This window comes from Microcebus murinus, chromosome 11 (assembly GCF_040939455.1).
Source record: "Microcebus murinus isolate Inina chromosome 11, M.murinus_Inina_mat1.0, whole genome shotgun sequence".
Taxonomy (NCBI): domain Eukaryota; kingdom Metazoa; phylum Chordata; class Mammalia; order Primates; family Cheirogaleidae; genus Microcebus; species Microcebus murinus.
The window spans coordinates 6,592,951-6,615,672 of record NC_134114.1 but is presented as its reverse complement, the minus strand read 5'-3'; the positions used below and the strand labels follow the sequence as shown (position 1 = coordinate 6,615,672).

Sequence of the window (22,722 nt, the reverse complement as noted above, 5' to 3'; positions counted from 1 at the left end):
GATACATCCATTGCATGGATTATTCTCTCAGTGGGTCATTCTGAAGCCAGTATATGATGGCTGTGGAGACATCTGAGTGGTTTCCAACAGCAACTGAAAAAAGCATGGTAACACTTTGTGTGTGCCATCGCCACAATTGTGCAAATACTAAAAAGAGGAAACCGTGCAAACTATATGCACCAAGATGCTTATTACGGACTGTGAGGAATAGGCAGTAAGAGGGGTTCTGAGGTGGGCTTGTCCTGGAACAAGGTGTCTTCCAATGTTGTCATCACGTAACAGCCCCAGGCCCCGGGCAGGGTGGGAAGAGTCAACGTGTGAAACTGGTTTTCTAAAAGAATGTGTTCTTGGTCTCTAAATGGCAGTCTGTGTTCTAAACAGTTACCAGCCTTTTGTGCTTCAGTTGAGAAACACAACTAAAAGAGCTCACAATGGAAAAGGTTCATTATTTACCGTCTACTCTATGGGCCTCCTGTTTGTGAGCTCCCAAATTTAAAGCTGCAAGAAGAACTTCACGGGAAAGCACGTGTTGTGGCAGTTTTCTTGGCTCCGGAGCCCAGCACCTGAGCTTGCCCTAAGATTTTTGTTTTCGTATTTGCTGCATAGTCCGATGAATTCTTAAGGAGACAACCATTCCCATTTGTCTGCAAGATAGCTTTCTTATGGAAAGAGCATGCACTCCGGGTTCAGGGCGTTCTGTGTAAGCCTTTTGCGCGGGGTGCGGACCATGAGCAAATCGCTCAGCTTCTCTGTGTCTCTTTCTGCAGCTGTGTGGTCCGTGTGAGCGTGTAACCAAGGCAAGGAGAGACTATAGAAGGGCCTGTAATAATCAATACAAGGCGATTCCTTTCCTTTCCTGCTTGACTATTACAGTCAGTCCCTGCAGGTCCTTCTGGGCTGGCGTTGCCTGTGAACAGCCCGTTTTCCTCACTCATACTATGTTGAAGGCTGGGTTTCAAAATCCCCCTCTGTCCTAGATGTAACTCAAAATCAAAAATGAAATAAGCCAACAAAAAGAAAAGAAAAAAGATAGAAAAAAAAGGGGCAAATGCTCTTCCCTGTGTGGCCTGCCTTCTTTGCCCAGGTCTACTTCTCGTCGCCTCTGGGCCTAAATGAAGGCAGACTGACCTGCCAAGCATTCGCTGTTGTGCCTTGAAACAACTTCACATCGTCTGAGAGGTACCAGGCCTGCCAGGCCAGATTCTGCTCTTTGCATTAAGTTGTTCACCTGTCTCTTGTCTGTCTGGGCACATGCATTTCAGATGGTTGCTGAGACTCTTTTTCCATCTGCACATACTGCCTTTTAAGATTTTGTGTAAAAATTAAAATGTATTACTTGACACGTTCTGCATTCTTCAGGTGTACCTGTTGACTCTCAAATCCAATTTCCTAGATGTTCTCTTGAGAAAACATGGGATGTGGCAAAGAAGGAATTGTGTCGTCATTTTTATCCTTAATTGTCTGGGAAGAGAGGAGACTGTGGGAGGGTCAAGCTTGGAGGTAGCTATAATTACACCTGTCGTATAGAATAGAGAGTATGTAGAAGGCCAAAGACCTGGGCTTCTCCCTGAACAAGTGGCCAGGGATTCTCTTCTTTCCTTCTGGAGCACATGGCCACAGCACTTTCCGTTCATCACTCCTGTAGGTATTCACACATGTCTGAGCCGCGAAATGCCCTATCTCTGTCCTGGCTTTGGTCTTTGAGCAGGATCCCAGCCTAGGCTGCCTTCCTTGGGGAACTTCATCCTGGAGCCAGGCTTGGCCTTTCCAGAAAGATTTTATGATTGTTCTAGAGAAAAGTTCACAGTGATTGAAGCCCACGTGGAGACCCAGCTAAACAGCTCAGGATTCAGCCCGTGATGAGGGAGTGAGCTGGGCTGTCTGCATCGGCTCAGAAACCAAAGCTGGTGTCCCCAGTTAATAGCACTGCTGGATTTCTAGTTCCTGGTATTTTAATTACTAATAACCTCAATTACTAGACCCAGAAAGCACTTTTGGCTTGCTTCTTTCAAATACACTATTGCCTTGTCACAATTTTTTTTTTTTTAAGTATCAATTTTCCTGAAGTGCTTCATTATAAAACATATCAATCTGGTTCACTTTTAAAATAGCAACTAGATTTCTGAGGAAAATTTGATTGTTGTATCTCCCTATTAATATTTTAACTAAAAAGCATTTGCTTAGTATTAGTGGCAGCATATATCAATTATTTAAATTTAATATTAAAGGCAAATTGAAGTGTGGAGATTAGTCATTGTTTTTAATCCATGTCATTTAGTAATAGTCCAATAGTGAATAGTTTCTAATAAATGAGAAGTATTTAAAGTTAGTCACTAGTTGAAATGTAGTTCATTAATTTCATCTACAAAATCATAGCACAGAACATGAATTATTATTGGATGCTTTCATGGATTTAGTATTGTCAATATAGAATGCTTTCACATACTATAGAAATGCATAGCCTATAATAACTTGTAATTTTGTTTATGGACTAAGTATAATAATTATATGCATCCCCATCTCAACAAGAGTTTTTATTACTATATGATACAATGTAATCCTCAGAGCAGCCCTGGGAGTGGGTATTATTCCAGTTTTGCAGAAGAGGAAACCAAAAAAATAGACATGTTCCAGTTGGATTTACCAATTGAAAAATTTGTAAATGTCTCAGAATACATTCCTCAGGAAGGTTATTGTCTTCTTGGAAGATACTGTATCTAATCGCTGTTCTTAAAGGAAAAGAGTAAATTCTGAATTATTTGGGAACTTGGTGCTCAGCAATAAGACAGATCTTAAAAAATATGAAAAGAGTAATTTGTAAACAGATGTTGATTGTTACCACAATCATTGCAATGATAGTAGAAATTATTTGCAGTGTGGCTTTTGCCCAGTATTTGGGAAGCACTTTAAACTGTGCAGCACTTAGAAGGAAACCCTAAATCTTTCACGGGGCTTTAGGGCTCTGCCTGTTTCTCTCTGCAAGCTTCAGCCCCAGCCCAGCACCTGCCGGCTCTCCCACCTGAGCACCTTCCTGTGCTGGTCTCTCTGCCCAAATGTTCTGTTTGTGCTGACTCCAATTGAATGGATCGCTTCTGTTGGTCCCATCGGTCCTAGTTTGAATGCCACTCCCTGTGTGTCCCCTCACCCCAGACACACTAAGTGGCCATTCCCCAGACGCTCAGGCCCTTTGGAGCTGGTTGTTGATATTTATCAGTGTAAGGTTATGATGTTTATTTTCTTAACTAAATGGCTGAGTTCCGTGAGCTCAGTGACTGTGTCTGTTTTGTTTGCCACTGTAAACCCAGCACTCTCAAAGTCTAGCTTGTGGCAGGTGCTCATAAGTCTTTGCTAAAACAATAAATGACTGAGACACTTTTAAAATCCCATGTTTAACGAATGCATTTTGGTGTTTTGGTAAATGGCAACAATTCTTAATAGCAAAAATAAACTGATACTATGTCACACTAATTTTGTGACAGAAACAAGCCAGAAAAAAGCATCAATACTTAGAACATCCAATATGCTTGGACATCATGCTTGCTAATAATCCCCACCTTTCCAGAAATACAGTGAAAATCTTTTAATGAAAATACCTATTTTTCCCGACATTCTAATTAACAAAGAACATAACTGCAAATTTTAAAATGTAAATGAAGAATTTAATGTATATTGATTTCATTGGCATGTAAAAAGGAAAGTAGATATTTATCTTTCTTTATTTTAAATAAAGGCCTGCCTCTACATATATGCTTACCTCTAAAACAGACTCTCAGTAAATGTGTTTTCAAAATTAAATCTTGAGATTCTGACCAACATTGTTCTCTGAGTTCAGATACTTTCAAATACTAGAGCAATATATAAAATGAGGGTAATGTAAGGTCCCTAACAAATTTAAAAAAATTTTTAAATTTAAGATTAACAGTTATAATTGTATAATATATATTTACAGGTTACAAAATGATGCTATATGTTTATAACTTGGAATGATTGACTGGAGATAAACTTTTATTAAAAGTACTCATCACACAGAAAAAACATTTTCAAAGTGGAATAAAGAAAAGTCATTTTCATGATGGCTGCTTTAATTAGAAACCCATGGTTTTCTATGTAGTCTCTTTAAGAGATCCAATATCCAAAAATAATAACTTGTGATGATTGCTTTTCTTAAAGTGCATTTTAAAATAAAGGTAGAGTTCATCCTAATTTTTGCCCATGGTGTAAAATATTTCACATGAGGAAATTATACACACACACACACACACACACACACACACACACACACACGGTATGTTTATTGAACGGGCATTTGTTTTTGTGTAGAAGTTTTAATATTTTAAGGGATAAGTGGAATGTTAAGAACAGGCAGAACCATTGGCATTATGGGAAGAAAGCTATGTTATTACAGGCAACTTTTCATTTAAAACAGCTTAAAATACATCCCTCTAACACTGTGGCATTGTTTTAGGTCTCCAGGCAGCTTTGTAGGGGAAGCCAGGAGTAAAGTAAGGGAGTCTGTGGAATTTTTCCTTTTTAGGAAATTTAATTTTACCTAACGGCCATATTGCTTTAATAAGAAACATGAAAAGGAAGTCAGGCCTTTTGAATGATCCTCTTAAGTGAAGCTTTGCCATATTGACCCACTAACATGAAAACAGGATCGTGGACAGAGAATTCTGAGGTGTGACGTACATTGTGTCATTTCATCAATGAGGAATTACTCTCTGGTTTCACCACAGGAGCCGTGCTGCTTTTGGCTTAGTAAGACCAGGACACTCTCAGGTCCAATCTCATTGGCACAGCAAGGTGGGGTCACGGCAGGAAGTTGAAGAGCCCTTAGACTCTGCTTCCCCCAGGTCTGTCTCATAAGTCCACTTGAAGGGTCTCCAGGTTTCCAGAAACTTCCTCTGGGTACTTGTCTACAGCACAACACTGCACATGCAAAGTCACTCAGAAAGAACTGGCCAACCCCTTGCCTTATTTTGTAGATACAAAAATGCATACTTTTCTCTGACTTAGTCATTGCTTATGATAGTTTATTCTCCCTATTCCCTATTCCCTATCTTCCCTATTCCCTGCCCCCCAAAAAGTTACTAAATCAATTGTGTGTCTGAGAGTTGAGAAATTGTGTATGTGTTTTGTATAATAGCAATGCAGGTCAAATTCTATTCAGTGGAACTGATCTTTGAAATGAATTTCTACTTAAAATAGTAAATTATTAGAAGTGATATTCCCAAAATCATAGATTTAAAAAAGCTGATGTTCACACTCTTGTAAATTAGTATTCGTAAAGGATGTCATCTGAATTTAATAGAAAAGGGAAAAAGAAAGCATACTCAGATCCCTCATTCTTGCTCCTGACACCTAGGTCTGTTTGTGCTGGTGGTGTGAGGTTTGAGAAGTTTAGATATTAAAATATGTATAAATGACTCTCTATTTTTTTTTTGAGAAGGGGAAGATAGGAGAGTTATGAAAATACATTTCAAATGGATCCAAGATAGGGAGACAAATGAGAAGATACTACAGAAGAATCAGAAGGAATCAGGATAAATGTTTCTACAATCTTTAAGTAGGGAAGATCTTTCTTAACATGGCACAAAACCTAAATACTACAAAGAAAAATATTCATAAATTTTGTTGCATAAAATTTTATAACATTTGTATTTCAAAAGAAGATTTAATGTCAACCAAGAAAATATTACAAGTGAGTATTTTTTTTTTTTGAGACAGAGTCTTGCTTTGTTGCCTGGGCTAGAGTGCTGTGGAGTCAGCCTCACTCACAGCAACCTCAAACTCCTGGGCTCTAGCCATCCTTCTGCCTCAGCCTCCCAAGTAGCTAGGACTATAGGCACTCACCACCATGCCTGGCTGTTTTTTTTTTTTTTTTTTTTTTCCTATTTTTAGTCACCCTTCTAATTTTTTTTCCATTTTAAGTAGAGATGGGGATCTTGCTCTTGCTCAGGCTGGTCTCGAACCCCTGACCTCAAGCCATCCTCCTGCCTCAGCCTCCAAAATTACAGGCATGAGCCACCGCACCCTGCCACATGTGGATAAATTTTAATACAAAAATATCCCCCTCCAATGATCATGCATTAATAAAAACCCAATGGCCCATGAAAGAAACCAAAGCAGGAGTTGGATATGCATGGGAAGTTTACAGAAAAGAAAATAGAAATGATCAATAGGTACACACACCCATGTTAAGTCTTAATCTAACTCACAACTTAAAGAAATGAAAACAAAGCTGAGATAGGAGGATCACTTGAGGCCAGGAGTTCAAGACAGCCTGGACAATATAGCAAGATCTCCATCTCTACAAAAAATAATAAAAACAAAATTGACAGCCAGTTGTGGTGGCATGCACCTATAGTCTCAGCTCCTTGGAAGACAGAGGTAGGAGGATCACTCCAGCCTGAGTAACAGAGTGAGACCCTGTCTCTAAATAAAAAAAAGAAAGAAAGATGGAAAAGAAGTAAAAGAAAAGAAAGGAAAAAAAGAAAAGAAAAGAAAGAAGGAAGGAAAGCAGATGACTGGGAAATTCTATTATTTAATCACTAGAAATGGATAAGTTTAAAAAAATATATGGCAACATCCGGTGTGAAACCAGGTGAAGTTGATTGATAACCATAACTCATAACTCATCAGTTCCACTAATAGAATTTTATCATGTAGAAAACCTGTGAAAAAATGAGCACTGCAGTCTTGTTTTTAAAGGAGAAATTTAACTAAATATTGGTTCATCAAGGAAATGGAGCACTGCACAACTATGAAATAAGGCAGAACTATATTTATTGACAAGAATAATGCAATTATATATTATTAGGTATAAAAAGCAAACATGACGCAGTGCGTACAATCACATTAGTATGTATTATATATAATTACATATAATATGTAATGTTGTAAGTCATATAATTACAATAGAAAACAACAGCATATATGTGTATATATACATGTGTGTATATATACACATATATAGATATATGTGTATATAGATATATGCCCACATGCATGCCTATATGTATGGAGAAAATATCTCCAGAATCTGCAAGCTGGCAGTAACACTACCTGTTAATGAGGAAGGAAGGCTTTCACCTTGTCCTTTATATCTGTCTCGTTTGAATTGTCGAATGCCAGCATATGCATGTGGTCACATATCAAAGAGTTCTAATGAGGTTGTAGTGACAGGTAATTGTTGAACACCCCTTTGCACCCCAACCTAGCACTATGCTGAGAAGCAGCCTTTTTTAAAAAACTATTTCTGTATGTACTTTCTTAGGTAGTTAATAAATGATAATTGAATAATAGCTTAATATATTTTGCTTGATTTATCATCTATGGCCATGTCTTTCCTTGTTGTGCAACCTTCAAATTGGCCTTTCCCTGCCTCAATTTCTTCATTTTAAAATGGGAATAAAGGTAGTACCTGGTTGAGATGATATATTTATAAGGTTGTAATGGGGTTTAAATGACCTAGTATGGGTCATGCCCTTAGAACAGTGCGTTATATGTGGTTAGCACGTATGGTGTGTTAATGATGATGATTTCAAACTATTAATATGAACAACTTTCATTACTTCTGTTACCTCCCTGCCTCCATGGATGGCAGTTAAGCTGTGAGTTCTGGTCCTGCCCTTGGTTGGAGGCAGTTCCCAAACAGAGCCTCCTTTGCTATACATGGCGTCCCACCTCTAAGAAGAGGACATCACGCCTCCGTTTGGGCATTGCCTGCCTTTACTCACATCCATTTCCTGCACGTCTGACTTCTTGAACCCTTCAGAGAATTCCAGGAGTCCAATGTCCTCTCTGACTATGGTGTCAACGTCTGTATATTTTTTGCTCCAAACACAGTCAGCTGTGTCTTCTCCTCTCCCCACCCTCATTCACCTTCTCTTGTGTTCATAATGTGGGGGCCACAGTCTTCATCTAATAGTGCCCATCTTGTGTAGGAGCTCTCTCATGTAGACAAAGCTAAAATAAAATGCCCACTGTCTATAATACTTCTGATCCACATGTTGGATATTATCAATGTAAATATGCAAAACTACTATTGAAAGTTTTAATACATTTTTAAGCTACAGTACACAAAAGGAAGATGTCCCTATTTTATTGAATTTGAACTAACCACATTGAAGGGTTTTGGATGCACCTACTTGTCTTTGGGCCAGTTTCTCAAATTTTCTGTGCCTCAGTTTTCTCACCAATAAATTGGTGATAATGATGATCGTGATGATGGTGATGATGATGATGGTAAATAAAGTGAATATAATAATACCCCCCAGCAAAGGGTTTAAGTGTCTAGATGATATGAGAGTTTGTATCATCGTTAATATTATAGTAGATGTTCAACAAATGATACCCGTTATTAAGGTAATGATGAGGGTGTTGATCACAACTATATTATTAATATTTTTGTGCACTGCAAAAAATCTTACTTTAGTTGTTTATGATACCAAAATGTCTATGTCGTTAGCTCATTATCTGTTCTGTATGTTAGATAAAATATAGAGTTTTCAAGGGGGAGGGCATAACTCTAACCCTTCTTAGGGAGAGGCAAAGATATACAATGTAACCAAAATGTCAAAAAAAAATCAAAACAAAACTTTTTATCGGGTGGTGGGCAGGCGGTAGGGGGAGGAGGAGAGGGGTGTATGCTTCCATAACGTGTGTGGTGCACACCACTGGGGGATTGGACACATCGGGGGAAGGGGGGGGCAGGGGCAATATTTGTAACCCTAACAATATTTGTACCTCCATACTATGATGAAATAAATAAATATAAAAAAATAGAGAGTTTTCAAAATATTAGTGTCTACATAAACGATTTAATTTTAATTGGATACTTACTGGTGTGCTCAGATAGCTACGTTCTCCAGTGTCCAGACTGAATAAATGCCCACTGGTTCTCATGGCAGGTCCCCACGCCCACCCCTGTAGGACGAGCTTGCCTTGGCTGGCGTCTCTAGTCCTAGGGAAAGCTACCTTCCTGTTGACCGTTTGGTGTGTGTTTCCAGCGCCTGCATTGGGGCCCAGGACCCTTACTGCGGCTGGGACGTGGTGATGAAGACGTGCACCAGCCTGGAGGAGAGCCTCAGCATGACGCAGTGGGAGCAGACCATCTCCGCCTGTCCGGTGAGCGCCCCTGCCCGCTGCAGCCTCTGCAAACACTGCCCCGGGGGAGCCCCACTCTCTGCCCCCCCTCGCCCACTCTGCCTGCCGTCTGTGCCTCTTCAGATCAGAACCTATCCTGCAAACCTACCCTGTGTTCTCTAAACTCCTTTGGTTTTTAACTCACGTGAGGGTCATGCTGTTGCTCTTACAGGCTTTTTGTCTGAAGAGCAATATGTCTTTGCACTCGCTTGGTTTTCTCTCGATTCCTTTATTCTACTCGGGATTTAATTTTTTAAATACCCCAGATTTTACAAAGTGTGGCAGTAGAATAAAAAACTGGAGTTTCTTTTCATACAAATTTATTTATTTGGATTTTTTTATATTTCAAATTATTGATATATTCAAAGAGTAATTTTAATCTCTATAATTTTTGCTAACCGTGTCAAGTCACACTCAACAGCCGAGTGCAAAGGGTTAAGAGAAGACAGTGCTGGTTTGTTAATGTAGCGCACTGTCTCTGTTTTATTCTGGGATTATTTTTCCCTCCAGAGTTTGGTGTGGACAGTTGTGCCCCTTATAGCACTAATAAAATGGGAACTTCCACACCCATAAATTTCCTTTGGGAGCTATCATTCCAGAAGCCAACATAAGGGAAGATTTGAAAAGAATAAACTAAAGGATATTACTTTGACCCCATGTGGGGCAGCCTTGTAGATCCCGCTCAGGGTCACAGGGAGGGCTGGGAGAAACAGCCTGGAGTGTGTTCCCACACCGAACCCTGTGCAATGAGGGGAAACTTGCCTGTATTTAGGGCCAGACTCTGGATCCAAGAAAAACAGATTGCACAGTTTCCTTTGCTAATCTATTTTCTTGGGTCCTCACTTGTCATAACCAGTATTTGGGGGATTTTTTTTTGTTTGCTTTGTATTTCATTTTTGTGGTTTTTGTGATTTTGTCTTTATTACCCTCATCCGGTAATCTTCGTTCTGGTAGAACACGAGCACCAGCTATTAACTTCCACATAATTGAAAGCAATCGTTAAGTCGCATTGCCATTGGCTAGTGTGTGCCTGTCGGTTCAGACATCTCCCTAGAAGGCAGAGGTTCAGCACGCTGTGCAACAACCTTGCTGTTTCTGCCTGAGGCACCTCAATGGTGGTCAGCCTGCTTCCTACTGAGGAAGCTGCTCCTTTGGTTACCTAAACTGTGTCTTACCTAAGCCTACCCTTCAACCTGAAAGTAGGAAGGCTACTCAGTGTGTCCCCACATGTTGGCACCAGATCCACAACCTTCACTGCCAGAATGTGCCTTGTCACACTCAGACTCTGAAAATCTTTCATGTACAATTGGCTGTCAGTCTTGTTGGTTATGTAACTTGTGCTTTATAATTTCAGAAGCAAACCTTTCTGCAGCATTTTCTTAAAACATGTTCTTTAAAATGGTTAGACAAACGCCATTGTTTGTGCTAAGTCCCTTCTCATTTCTGAACAACACTTTAAGAGCACAGAGGTGCTCACCTAAAATTCTTTGCAGCTGGAGAAGGCACAGCATGTAGTATCTGAAATGTAGCTCCAATGTACATATGTGTACTTTGGAAGAATCAGCACGTCTTCTTGAAGATCTTTGATCTTGCATTTTTAATTTTTTTTTAATTTCAGAATATTATGGGGTTACAAATGTTTAGGTTACATTTATTGCCTTTGCCCTGCCTGAGTCATAGCTACGAGTGTGTCCATCCCTCAAACAGTGCACACTGCACCCATTAGGTGTGAATATACCCATCCTCTCATCTCCCCTTCCACCTGCCCAACACCAGATGGATGTTACTACTATATATGCACATAAGTGTTTATCAGTTAATACCAACTAGCAATCAGACCAGAGAAGGACATCTAAGGACATCCAAATGGGGGCAGAAGAGGTCAAACTATCGCTCTTCACTGACTTCATATGATCTTGCATTTTTAATGAATAAAAAAAAAGAAGAGGAACATAGCTGTTCTTCACAAGCAAGAAGGTCATTGTCTAGGACCCAGGGTTGTGTTAGTATATATCTGAGGGATGCTAATTATGCAATGGGAAATACACACTCAACCACTTGCTTTATACCAGAATGTGTTAAAAAATGGAGGGATCCAGTATTTAAGAAGCGATAAGAAGGTTGTCGCTAAAGTTGTTTCCTGCTGGTGATAGGACAATTTTTAACAAAATCTGTTAAAAACTCAAGTAAGGTCAGAGGGCAACAGGGACCTGGCCTGGTGTCGGGCTGCCCCCTTCCACCGTCCATGGCTGAGAAGTGATCTCTGGGTCTCTGTCAGCAGAAAAGGAACAGCACGGTCTGTTCTTCTGATATGCGGTAATTTCGTTACACAAAACCCTCCCTTCCTTCTTACCCATAGTTTTTTGTCACACATCAAAACACACTTTTGATAAGTTAGGAATATAAATAGAAGCCAACAAAAGAAAATAAGTTATGTCATTTTGAGCAAAACACAGGAAAGGAAGCCATATATTTTTCTGATGTATAAAACTACCATATAGAAAATGGAAGATATATTATCAAACTACTTTAATTGTATATCCCTTTCTAGAAATCTATCTCTTAGAAAGACATGAGATGAAAATTATCGGCTTTAATGTAGAGCAGTCTAAACTTAGAGAGGCATTTTTAAAAACTATTAAAAATATAATTTGCTTCCATGTTATTTTTCATTTTTTTTTCTACTGAAATAGAATAATGGCTTAATTTTCTTGGCCAAATCTACCATATTTCATCATTTCTGATAAGCTATTGGTTGCTAAGTGTGCCACTGCTTTATGTGTGAAGGAAAAGCAAGCTGCTGCCATGGATTGCAAAATGCCAACTGATTTCAGAGATGAAATATATAAAATCTTGTGATCAATTAATACTTTTATTTCTTTACCTATATTGAAATGCATAGGCAAATAGAAGTATATCTCTTTATCAAAAAATTAAGTTTTATAAGCTGAAAGATTTTTGAATGGGACCATGCATCTTAAATCCCATGTAAAATTGCAAGTTGAATAATAAAAGAGAGGAGATCCTGTTTCATTGAGCTCACCAAGAGGTAGACGAATGTTGGTGATGATGAGTCAGCCTCAGACCCTCTTTTGTGACCTTTGCATGTAAATCTTCACAAACCTTGCACCAATGACAAAGAACAACTGAGTTCCCCAAAGTTAGTTCCAGTGAAACCTCACACAGTGGCTGTGATTTACGGCTGTCTTAGACCATTTGTGCTGCTATAACAGAATGCCTGAGGCTGGGTGCCCTAGAAGTAACAGAAATTTATTTCTTACAGTTCTGGAGGTTACAAGTGCAAGATCAAGGCACTGGCATTTGTTCTTGTGAGGGTCACCTTGCTACATCCTCACATGATATAGAAGGTAGAACAGCAAGAGAGAACCACTCCCTTCCTCAAGACCCTTGATACGGGTACTCAGTCCCATTCCAGAGGCAGGAGCCCTCATGGTCTAATCACCTCTTAAAGTTCCCACTTCTTAATACTATTACATTGTCAAGAGCTAATGGGCACATTTAGAGAGAAACATTCAAGCCATAGCAGTAGCTTAGATCCTCTGCTCCCTAGAGAGTTTGAATTGGAGATGAGACCCTCAGGAAATCTTCCTAGGGATTTAGGGACTTAAAGAAGACTGATTTTCCACTAGAAGATTCCCACTTAAAAATGTTTATGGTTTTCTATAGTCCAGAAGACAGGGCAGTCGTTTACTGACATATTGATTAACAGTCTGTTTGCTTATAAAATTGTAATTGAAAACATTACTCTCAGTTTAAGAGCTTTGAAGTGCTTGAGTAAGATCTAAATTGGCATATCTAAACTGATTAGAATAATATATATGTCCTACAAAGCTTGTAATGTTGTTTAGCAAGGGTAGCATAGTCTTAAGAATCTATGTGGGCTTTGTTTATGCACGAATGCCATCCATATCCTTTGTGGTACATGGTTACCAGGATACCATATCATAAAATGAGCACCTATTCCAAAATATATCATCCAATAACTAGCAGGATATGTAGATCAAATAAATAAGGGTCTCTCAATAACAAGATTCTTCTTTTCTCGGGGCCAGTGTGTAATTAGCATTTTTAGAGTGAAAGAGGACTTTTGTAATAGTCAAGCATAAAGCCTTCATTTAGATGACAACACCATAGACTGGGGGCTAAAGTGTTTACCCAATGTTCTAAAACTGCATTGTGAAAGAAACCCAATATTTTTGACATTATTCCTAATCTACAAGATAGTGCCATTCCCAGCTCTCAACATCTCCACAAAGCAGTGGCTGATGGGTGGACCAACATCCCAATCATCAGTGACAACACTCAGATGATGCAGATGATGCTCAGAGAGAAGGCAAGGCGTTGTTTCTGAATGTTGTGATAGAATCTACTGTAAGAAAAAGGAAAGGGAACGAAGGTTAAATAACGTATCTAGACCATGTGCTCACTGCCATGTTAGGCAGCTTTCAATGGACTATCACACTTAATGCCATGGTGACCCCTAGGGGAAGAATTTATTGTTTCTATTGCATAGATGAAAGGTGTGGGGCTCAGAGGCATTAAATAAAGATTGTCCCTATTCTTGGGTGAATCTGAAAGGATTCACCCATCCTATCAGAGACCACACAACACCTCAACTTCGTACTCTTTGGAGGGGCTGTCGTCCTGTGTAATTCATTTATAAATAGGGTTAAGGGTGGTAGTAAGTCGATGTACTAACCTGAGACAAGCCTTCCTGAAGAGCATATCCAAAATTCTGTTTTGTTACAATTTCTGCCAAAAGGCCCATGAAATTCGAAAACAAATACAGGAAAATATTTTAACTTCTGAAACAATATCTGAATAGAAAATATAAGACTTCCCTTTAGCTGTACGAGAATATTGGTTGGAGTAAAGTGATGATCTAAAGGTGTGCTCTGGGGACCTCTCAATTCACCAAATGCATCCACCTCCTGGGTGAGTTGAGAATTAATGAATTAAACATGAACGGATGAAATTTAGGGTTACGGATCACACTTGTTAACAAAAATTGCACCTTCCTTGGCTAGCGGCTGGAAAGCCATTATTTCCTGGGCTAAGGGAAATTTGCTGTGACATGGTTGGGGGGTAAAATTATATGAAGCTTTCTTTGAGACTCTCATCCAAGAGGGATCTAGAAATCACATTACAGAACAAAGTGGCCAAGATCACAGGGTCAGGACTCGGCTTATTTGGACTGATTCTTGAGTCTGTTATCAATACAACTAGAGTGATCTTGAGAAAATTGCTTATCCCATCTGAATCTGTTTTCCAATCTGAAAAATGGGATGCAAACACTAGGGATGTGGTAAAGATTCAAGGAGTTAATACCTATAAAGTGCAAAGTGCAATGTCTGGTATACATGAAACTATTGATACAAGGTATATGCTTTACTATGGTTTAATATTTAATAGTATAAAACACATACCCTATATAGAAAGTCATTTGGCAAAAATCCAAAAGATAGCACAACTACAGAGAATTTATTCTAGATAGCTTTATTTCTGGTGTCTGCTTAAGAAGAGATAAGAAAATATAAATATACCTATTTGGATGAAAATGCAAAGCTGCAGAACTTACACCATTATTCATGGTTCTATTTCCTAGGCAGATTTTCAAACTAATATACTCAGGCAAAATGAGCACATGGTTAAATGCAGCACAGGGAGCCCTCACCCAAATCCTCACGTGCTTTCCTGAGGATTGCAAGTTCTTCTTGCTCCCAAATGTGACTGAACCAACTGCAGTGGCCCTCAAAGACTGCAGCTACCCCAGCCCTGGCCAAAAGCTAAAGCCTACATTCTCATCCTGCAAAAGGACTATCACTATGTCCTCTTTATTCTTCCATGAGCCGTCACTTAGTTCAAGTTCTTCCCCTCCTTTCCTGTGTCATTCCTTCCTCTTTTTTCTTGTGTTAATGATAAGACAGCTAATCTTTTGCCCATCCATGTATTTGGAAAGAGAAGACTTACAACATCTCTTGGCCTAGGACCCTGTTATTTCCTGCCAGACCAAAAAGGGGAAATACACCCACACACATACACACACACACACATGCCCATGGGATGTCTATTACAAACATCTCTATTAAGGGCCTGACCTTCCCCACATCCCGTACTGTTCCTCCTTGCTATCTTGTTGTCTTGGGGTCAGCCAATAGGAGGCAAATAAGGAGGAGTGAGGCTGGGGTCTCTCCCCCTTGTCCTTCTTCAGTTCAGGATGGCTCCAGCAAACAGTCCCGCCCCCCATCTGCAGGCTTGGGAGAGTCACAGCCCCCCTGGGGGCTTCAGCACCCCTCCATGGTTTTCTTAACCCACCCCTGCCCAGAGAACCTTCAACACACTGTCATCAAAATACTCCAGACTGTGGCTTCTTTTTCCTGCCAGGGTCAGGGTAGATGTGCATATGCAAAACACAGATACTTCATCTGTGGGACCCCACCTATGCCATGGAGCAGCCTTATTTTTGTGTTATTTTATGCTTTGTAACTTGTGGGGCTTCCTTTTCCTGAATGTAACATTCTAGAGGCTTATGGCTCCTTCTCTCCAACAATGGACTGGGCCGGGGTTCATTCTACAGAAAAACAGAACTGTAGAGGAGGAGAGGTATTTTATGTACAATTTTAGCATCCACATAAAGCATTTACGTGGATGTTGATAGTCTCAGTAAATGGCCTCATTGTTTTTTCATGTTGTTTTGCTTTTAAAATTGACTTATTTTTAAGCTCCTTAAATTTCTGCAGCATCTGGATGAACTGTGGCACGTTTTATTAACGTGTGTCTGTGGCATTAGCAGGGAGAACCGCCTGCGTACACGTCACACGCAGCAGCCCCGTGTACCCACCAGCATGGGCCAGCCCTGTGCTCCAAAATCCCTTCCTTCCACAGTCCACCCCTTCACCAACAGAGAGCTTGGCAGGCAAGAAACTCTTTGTATTCCTGTACAAATCCAGCCAGTGAACCAAACCTGCAAGCAATTTGCAAAGAAACATAAAATGTTTTCAATGTGACAGTGCCCCAAACAGCAGCAGAAAACCCCCTTCTCTTCTCATCCCTAGTGAGAATTCTTGTCCCCAATTTCCTTTTTTCGGCAAAAGACCCCCCTCCATGTCAGAGGCAGGTGGGAAGACTATGGATCTGTGGCACGTGGGAACAGAGTTCCTGATCGTCCAGATCTAGATATTGTCTGACGTGGGGGTGTCACTTGTGAGCCACGGGAAAGGCACGTGGTACCTTACCTGTGTTTGTAAAACCAAATGGGAACTTGGCATTATTTACGCATGACCCACCTAACACGTTGACTTTCTGTTAGGGCCTCATGCCAACCACTTGACAGCATTCAGGTGGCATTTTCTCTTGTCACTCCTCTTTCCCCTGGAGAAGTCTCCCCTGGAGGTCAGGGAGGGGTGGGGTCAGCCCCTGAGGGCCCAGCCCTGGAGGAGCAGCTCATTCTACAGGTTCCCCATGGCAACCTCCACCCTGCCCCAGACTCATAGCACAGCAAGTTGGAACAGTGACAGTCACGGTCAGTACTAACAAACACAGTAGTATGTGCCTATATTGTGTAGCTATCATACAAACATTCTGTCTGGTCATGATTATGCCTTGATGCTGGCTCCATGAACAAGAGACTTGTGCTTTTAATGGCGAAAACAATAATAGCAGTGTTTGTGCAGCAGGCAGGAATTTGAGTGTAAAAGCATGTGAGAATTTGTTGGGACAGGTACAGTGTTAGTTCACAGCACAAGTAACTGCTGATGCCGTACTCACTGACACAGGATTTCTTTGGCCAGAAGCAAGAGAGAGGTCTGGTAACAGAGATGAAAGAATATTGAAAATCCCAGGGAACAGGATCTTTGTTTCTTTCACAAGAGAATCTGAGTGGTTAATGTCTTGTTTCATGCAAGGCTAGGTTCTCCAAGTAAAAACTGTGGTCTCCAGGGAGCTTTACAGACAGAATGGGAGTGGTACTTTTATCTTGCCAGATAGGAGGGTCCTGGGGACCTTAGAAGTGGGGATGTTTCCCTCTTGGGTACGACCCAGAGGCCACTTAGAACTGCTCTAGCGGACCCTGCAGCCCTGTTCTCCCCACTTTGCCACGCTTCTTGTATAAACAGCCAGGCATGGCCGGGCACTCACAGTTTCATCCGCTTTAGTGGATATCAAACCTTAGAGTGTTGGTTGTTACCGCAGTCGAGCCTGGGGTAACAACGAGCATGGCTCCAGATGCTTAATAGGCACTCTTTAAATGTGTTTTGAATTAAATGTTGCCAGTTGGAGGTGATTTTAGAGCCAGACCAGATCTTAAATAACTACATCACCCACCTTTTAGTTTTCCAAGATACATAACGTGCAACAGAGTCGTGTAGCTATGAGTTTTCACTCCAATTCTTCTTGTTTCTTGGATTTCCCACATTAGTGGAAAATTGACCTGATTGCCCTGTCACTAGAATCCTTCACTCTTCCTCCTCTTCCTCAGCCTCCCCACTATTACCTGCTCCTCCTCCTCCTCCCTCCTCCTTTGTCCTCCTTCTTCCTCCTTTGTCCCCCTTCCTCCCCATCTCTACACCAATGACTCCCGCCAATGTCCTCTGCTGCTTTACTTCGAAACCCTCCCTCGGGCATCAAAGTAACAAAAAATATTCCGAGGGGGTTCTGGTTGTCTTTTGGGAGATCTTTTACTCTGTTATGTTTGCAGCTTTCACCCTTCCTGACGCCCTTGCTTGGTTTTGCTTCCCAGACCAGGAATCTCACCGTGGACGGACGCTTTGGCGCGTGGTCTCCTTGGACGCCCTGCACGCACACAGACGGCAGCGCTGTGGGATCCTGCCTCTGCCGAGCCCGCGCCTGTGACAGCCCCGCCCCGCAGTGCGGCGGCTGGCAGTGTGAGGGTCCCAGCATGGAGATCGCCAACTGCTCCAGGTGGGACCCTCAGAACCCCCGGTGCACTGCCACCTGTTAGACTCAGGTTCCCCAGCGGGTTGGGAAATCATTCGTGACACAAACTGGATTTCCTTTGGAACAGAAAGGTGGCAACATGACAAGGAAATTCGCCGCTTAAAAATTGCATGGTCTAGGGAACAAAATTTTAAACTATAAATTAGATGATAGATCTAAACCTATTCATATGTTTGTCATTAGATTAGGAAAAATATTTTGAATTCGCACAATATGATTGGCTTATTTGAGGAAAACACCCGTGTTAGTTAAGAACATTTTTCTGGAATATATGCATGAATAGACCCTTACTGGTAGAACATAATACATTAGTTAGGAGATAGGAGAACCCAAGTCTCTGATCAAAAAATCTCTGCTCTGTGGTATGTCTGAACTCAGAACACCCCAACTCAGCTAACGTCAGGCATTTGGGTAACCAGGAGAACAGCTTAAATTGTATAACGCTGAGTGAGTTTCCTGTTTCCTATTGTGTTGTTTGTTTGATTTTTTTGTTTCAACTCTATTCAATGTGCTCGTCCTGTGCTCGTGCACCTGTAGTAGGTGACCACAGGGATATATTTTAAGCAAGCATCAGAAAGCTTCAGAAATCAGACTCTTAGCTTCCTCCTCACTTGTTCCTTCATTTAGGGTATTTTTAAGAAGAGTTATCTTCTTTTCATGAGCCTATTAAAAATGCAAAAAATCCTCAGGACAGTGAAATTCAGATCGAGTGATCAAATTGTATGGGAGCCCAGGACGTGAAAGCACCCAGGCCTCACTAGGGGGAAGGGGGCCCAGAAGAGGAAGGTGCAGGTGCAAAGGGCAAACTTTGCCCTCTGCTCACACGCTTCACACCAAAGTGTTGAAAGGAGCAAATCATAGCTACACAGATTAGGTTATCTTGCATTACAGAAGACATGGGTATGTCAACAGTGTATTATGCACTGCACACTTCCTATAAAACTAAGTAGTTTCCATCGGTGCCTGGCACAAACTTTATAAAAGCTATCAAACTGCTGTTGTTTGAAGGTTATAATAAGTAGCTAATACTCTTTTCTCATATTGTTTGATGGAGAAAAGGCCTATCAAGTGCATTACTGTGACTTGTTTAGTTGGAAAGTCATTCTCTAAGCAGAGCCGCAATACTACAAGTGGTTATTTTAAGATTAGAAAATAAATAGTGAGCCAGTTTTAGTGATGCTTTATATACATAAGGGGATTGCTTTGTACTGGCAATCATAAAATTGGTCCCCTTGCTGATATATGCTTACTGTATGCTGCTCCTTTGGCCACTATCTGCCTCTAAGCAGCATTTACAAGTATGTAACCCCATCCCTATAATGATTACATACATACACAATTGCATTCATTTATCTCCTCATTTATTATATTCCTAGTCCTTATGTATACTTTTATTTATTTTCTGCCCTGTATACATGTTTCATGTATTGTAAATAGAAGATACCATAAAATTCCATGTTTGTTAAGTAGTTTAAGAAATTAAGAATTTCCAAACAATTTTGAAGGCACTCTATTCTGCATCATCTACATTTTTTTTTACATATTAGATAAACTTTAAAAGTAAAAATGTTATTTTATTTGTGCTGAACTTGCTATTTAAGTTTTGGGTGTAATTCAGTGAATAAGTGGGATAAATTTTAAGATTGTAGGTAACAGGGTATAGGATACTAGCTAATTACTTTTATGAGAACATGGGAGGATCTATCTTACTTTATAGTAATTTTGGTTAAATTATCATAAAGCAGCTTTATTATAATATACATAAAGCTATGACTGTGTATTTTATTTATATCACTAAGTGTCAGTAAATAAAGTAGGGAAATATGAAGTATACTAAGACTTTTTTCTGGAAGAATTTTTATTTGAAATTATTTTTAAAATTATGTAATCAACTTATTATTTACACTTGGACCTTCAATGGCATAGTTGTGGACCTGCATGTTTTTAAAGGCATGAATAAAGTAAAACTGAGAAGTAATGATATTTTATTTTTTTCCAAAGGAAGTGCAGATAGATCTCTACTAGGTGTATGGATGAGAGTGATGCATATCCAAAGAGATGTATATGTTTTGGCAGATGTAGAAAAATATTCTACATACAGTAGACCATCTATGTGGAATTTGGAATCTAAATTTAATAAATATCTTAACACATAAAATCTTTAAAAATATCTATAACTTATTTTTTAATAGAAGGGGAAAACTGCTAAGGGAGATATTCAAATTATAAACAATCTGAATATAAGCACTTTAAGGGAAAAATACAATACTAAAAAAATTCTTCTAGCAATCAATAATGGTTTATTTTATAAACTACTTTTCAAAAAATGGTTCATTTTATTTTTATTTTTAATATTTTTATGTATCTACATTATTCTCACTATATAATAACATAAATACTATATTTATATAAAATTTGCACTCCTTATACTCTTTGTATCTTTTTCAATTTGCAATAAAATAGCCAAGAATTTGAATTTAAATTTCCTTCCCTCATTTTTAATAAAGTTTGTTTTAAAGCTTCCAAGAGTATGCAAACATTACAGCACTCTTTATCAATATGATTGCTGTCAGGAGAGTTAATGATTTTAATAGATTATAAAAGAAAGTGTTATATACAGTTTTAGGTGGTCGTTTTGTTCAAAGGTGCATTTTTTCATAGATGATAAAGGTGAAAAATTATAAAGTCTAGTCTAGAGGTTTAGAGATTCATTTCAAATGCTTTTCAGTGAAAAACATTATTCTTCATTAGTTTAATATTTTCATAACTCAGGTTTCTTAATAGTTTCTAATATAGCCCATGTAAAATTATAGTGCACTTAAAACTTTATCCCCAAATTTCCTATCGTGACTATAAATCGGATGCCTATGGGCGGGGGGATGATAGTAATTGGGACTCACTGGGCACAGTGCCTCAGTCCCACCCTGCAACCCCTCTTCCAATTAGCCCCACAGGCATTCATTCGGCAATGGATGCAGGCAGGAGCTGGGGCGACCCAGTGACCCTATTGCCTCCTCTCCCCCAGGAACGGAGGCTGGACCCCCTGGACGTCGTGGTCTCCCTGCAGCACCACCTGTGGGATCGGCTTCCAGGTGCGGCAGCGCTCCTGCAGCAACCCCACGCCCCGGCACGGCGGCCGCGTGTGCGTGGGGCAGAACCGCGAGGAAAGGTAGGTGCCTGCCCTGCACCCAGCGTGGCCACCCTCTCGCTGACTCCCGTTCCAGTGAGGTCTGTTTCCCAGCGGTTGTAGTTGGATCTAGCTCAGCTTATCTGCGGCACCCCTTTCTGTTGAGCTGAGTCTTCCTTTTCTGACATGCTCGACTTTTGAGCAAAGCCCCCCGGTTGACAGCATTGCTGGGCTGCCCTGCTGCCTGCACAGCTGGGTCGACTCAGCTGAGCAATTTCCAGGGCATCAGAGGCCCAGGGACCGCGTGCACCTCTGTGCTGGTCTCCTGCAGAACGACTCTTCTCATGGGAATTCAGCTAGGCCAGTTTCAAAAGCTGCAATTCCAAGGAAGACCTATTAAGTTTCCATGTCCAGAAGTTATTGGGCTCATGAGGTAAAGTTTTTGTCTGAACTCAAGTAAGCAGCTGGAGTGCAGGTGAGAACATATCCAGGGTTCCAGTTGTATTGATAACTACTCACTGGCCTATTAATAAATTCCCTCCATGAAGCTGCGGGGCAACCCAATGTGGGAATTCTTTTCCGTATCTGTTTTAAGCGTTTAGCACATCATGGCAACATTTCAGTTTAGTATTGGATTTAACAATATATTTCTTTGTATAAAATTTGAATTTGATTTTAGCCTCAAAATCTGCAGTTGTGATTGTTGAATCTTGCTTGCCTATTGTAGGTATATTCCAGTTTATCACTATTGGGAAAGGCTTCAAGTAGGTGGATTTCACAGCGATTTTAAGATGATTACTCTGCTATAATGACTTAAACGTATTGAATGGCTTTGAATGCCTTTTAATTAAAAGGTAGTTGGCTTTTATTTGGTGACATGAGTTCAGTGGAGCCTCTTATAAAAATACTGTATGTAGGTATTTGCTGTGTGATTAGTATTTATTTAAACAAAACCAACAGACTTACTGCAAGGTAGTTCTCTACTAGGTATTTGTTTTAACCTACAATCATTCCTAAGGGAATCATTCCTTTCTTTCTTCATTGTATTTCTCACTGACCAATTAATAATTCATTCCTTTTGACAAAGAGGGAAATGAAGATGATTTTTACAAAGTAGGGCTTGTCATTTTTTAAGTAGTCCCCTGGGACAGTCTTGTGCAGGCCTGTCATTTTCTATCTGACACCAGTTAGTATGTGGGAAAGCCTATTATAGAAGAATTGTCTCCCTGCTATTTCCAAGCCTTGTATGATTTAAAATCGGTTGGCAGTTTTAAATGCTATAAATTGTCACTTAGTACAGGTTGACCATCCCTAATCTGAAATCCAAAATGCTATAAAATCAGAAATTTGGGGGCACTGAAATGATGCCAGAAGTGGAAGATTTCACATCTGATCTCACGTGACAGATTGCAGTCAAAAATGCAGTTAAAACTTTGCTTCGTGTACAAAATTATTAAAAATATCGTATAAAA

General features: G+C 40.1%; 1 protein-coding gene across 1 annotated transcript in view; it reads left to right on the top strand.

The window, feature by feature from the left end:
- SEMA5A (semaphorin 5A) overlaps positions 1-22,722 on the top strand; it is a 453,573-nt gene that overhangs the window by 357,882 nt on the left and 72,969 nt on the right. Inside the window, exons 13-15 of the mRNA XM_012791124.2 lie at positions 9,012-9,129; positions 17,906-18,087; positions 21,149-21,292. Of these exons, the coding sequence (XP_012646578.2) occupies positions 9,012-9,129; positions 17,906-18,087; positions 21,149-21,292 (444 nt within the window). The remainder of the gene's footprint in view (positions 1-9,011; positions 9,130-17,905; positions 18,088-21,148; positions 21,293-22,722) is intronic.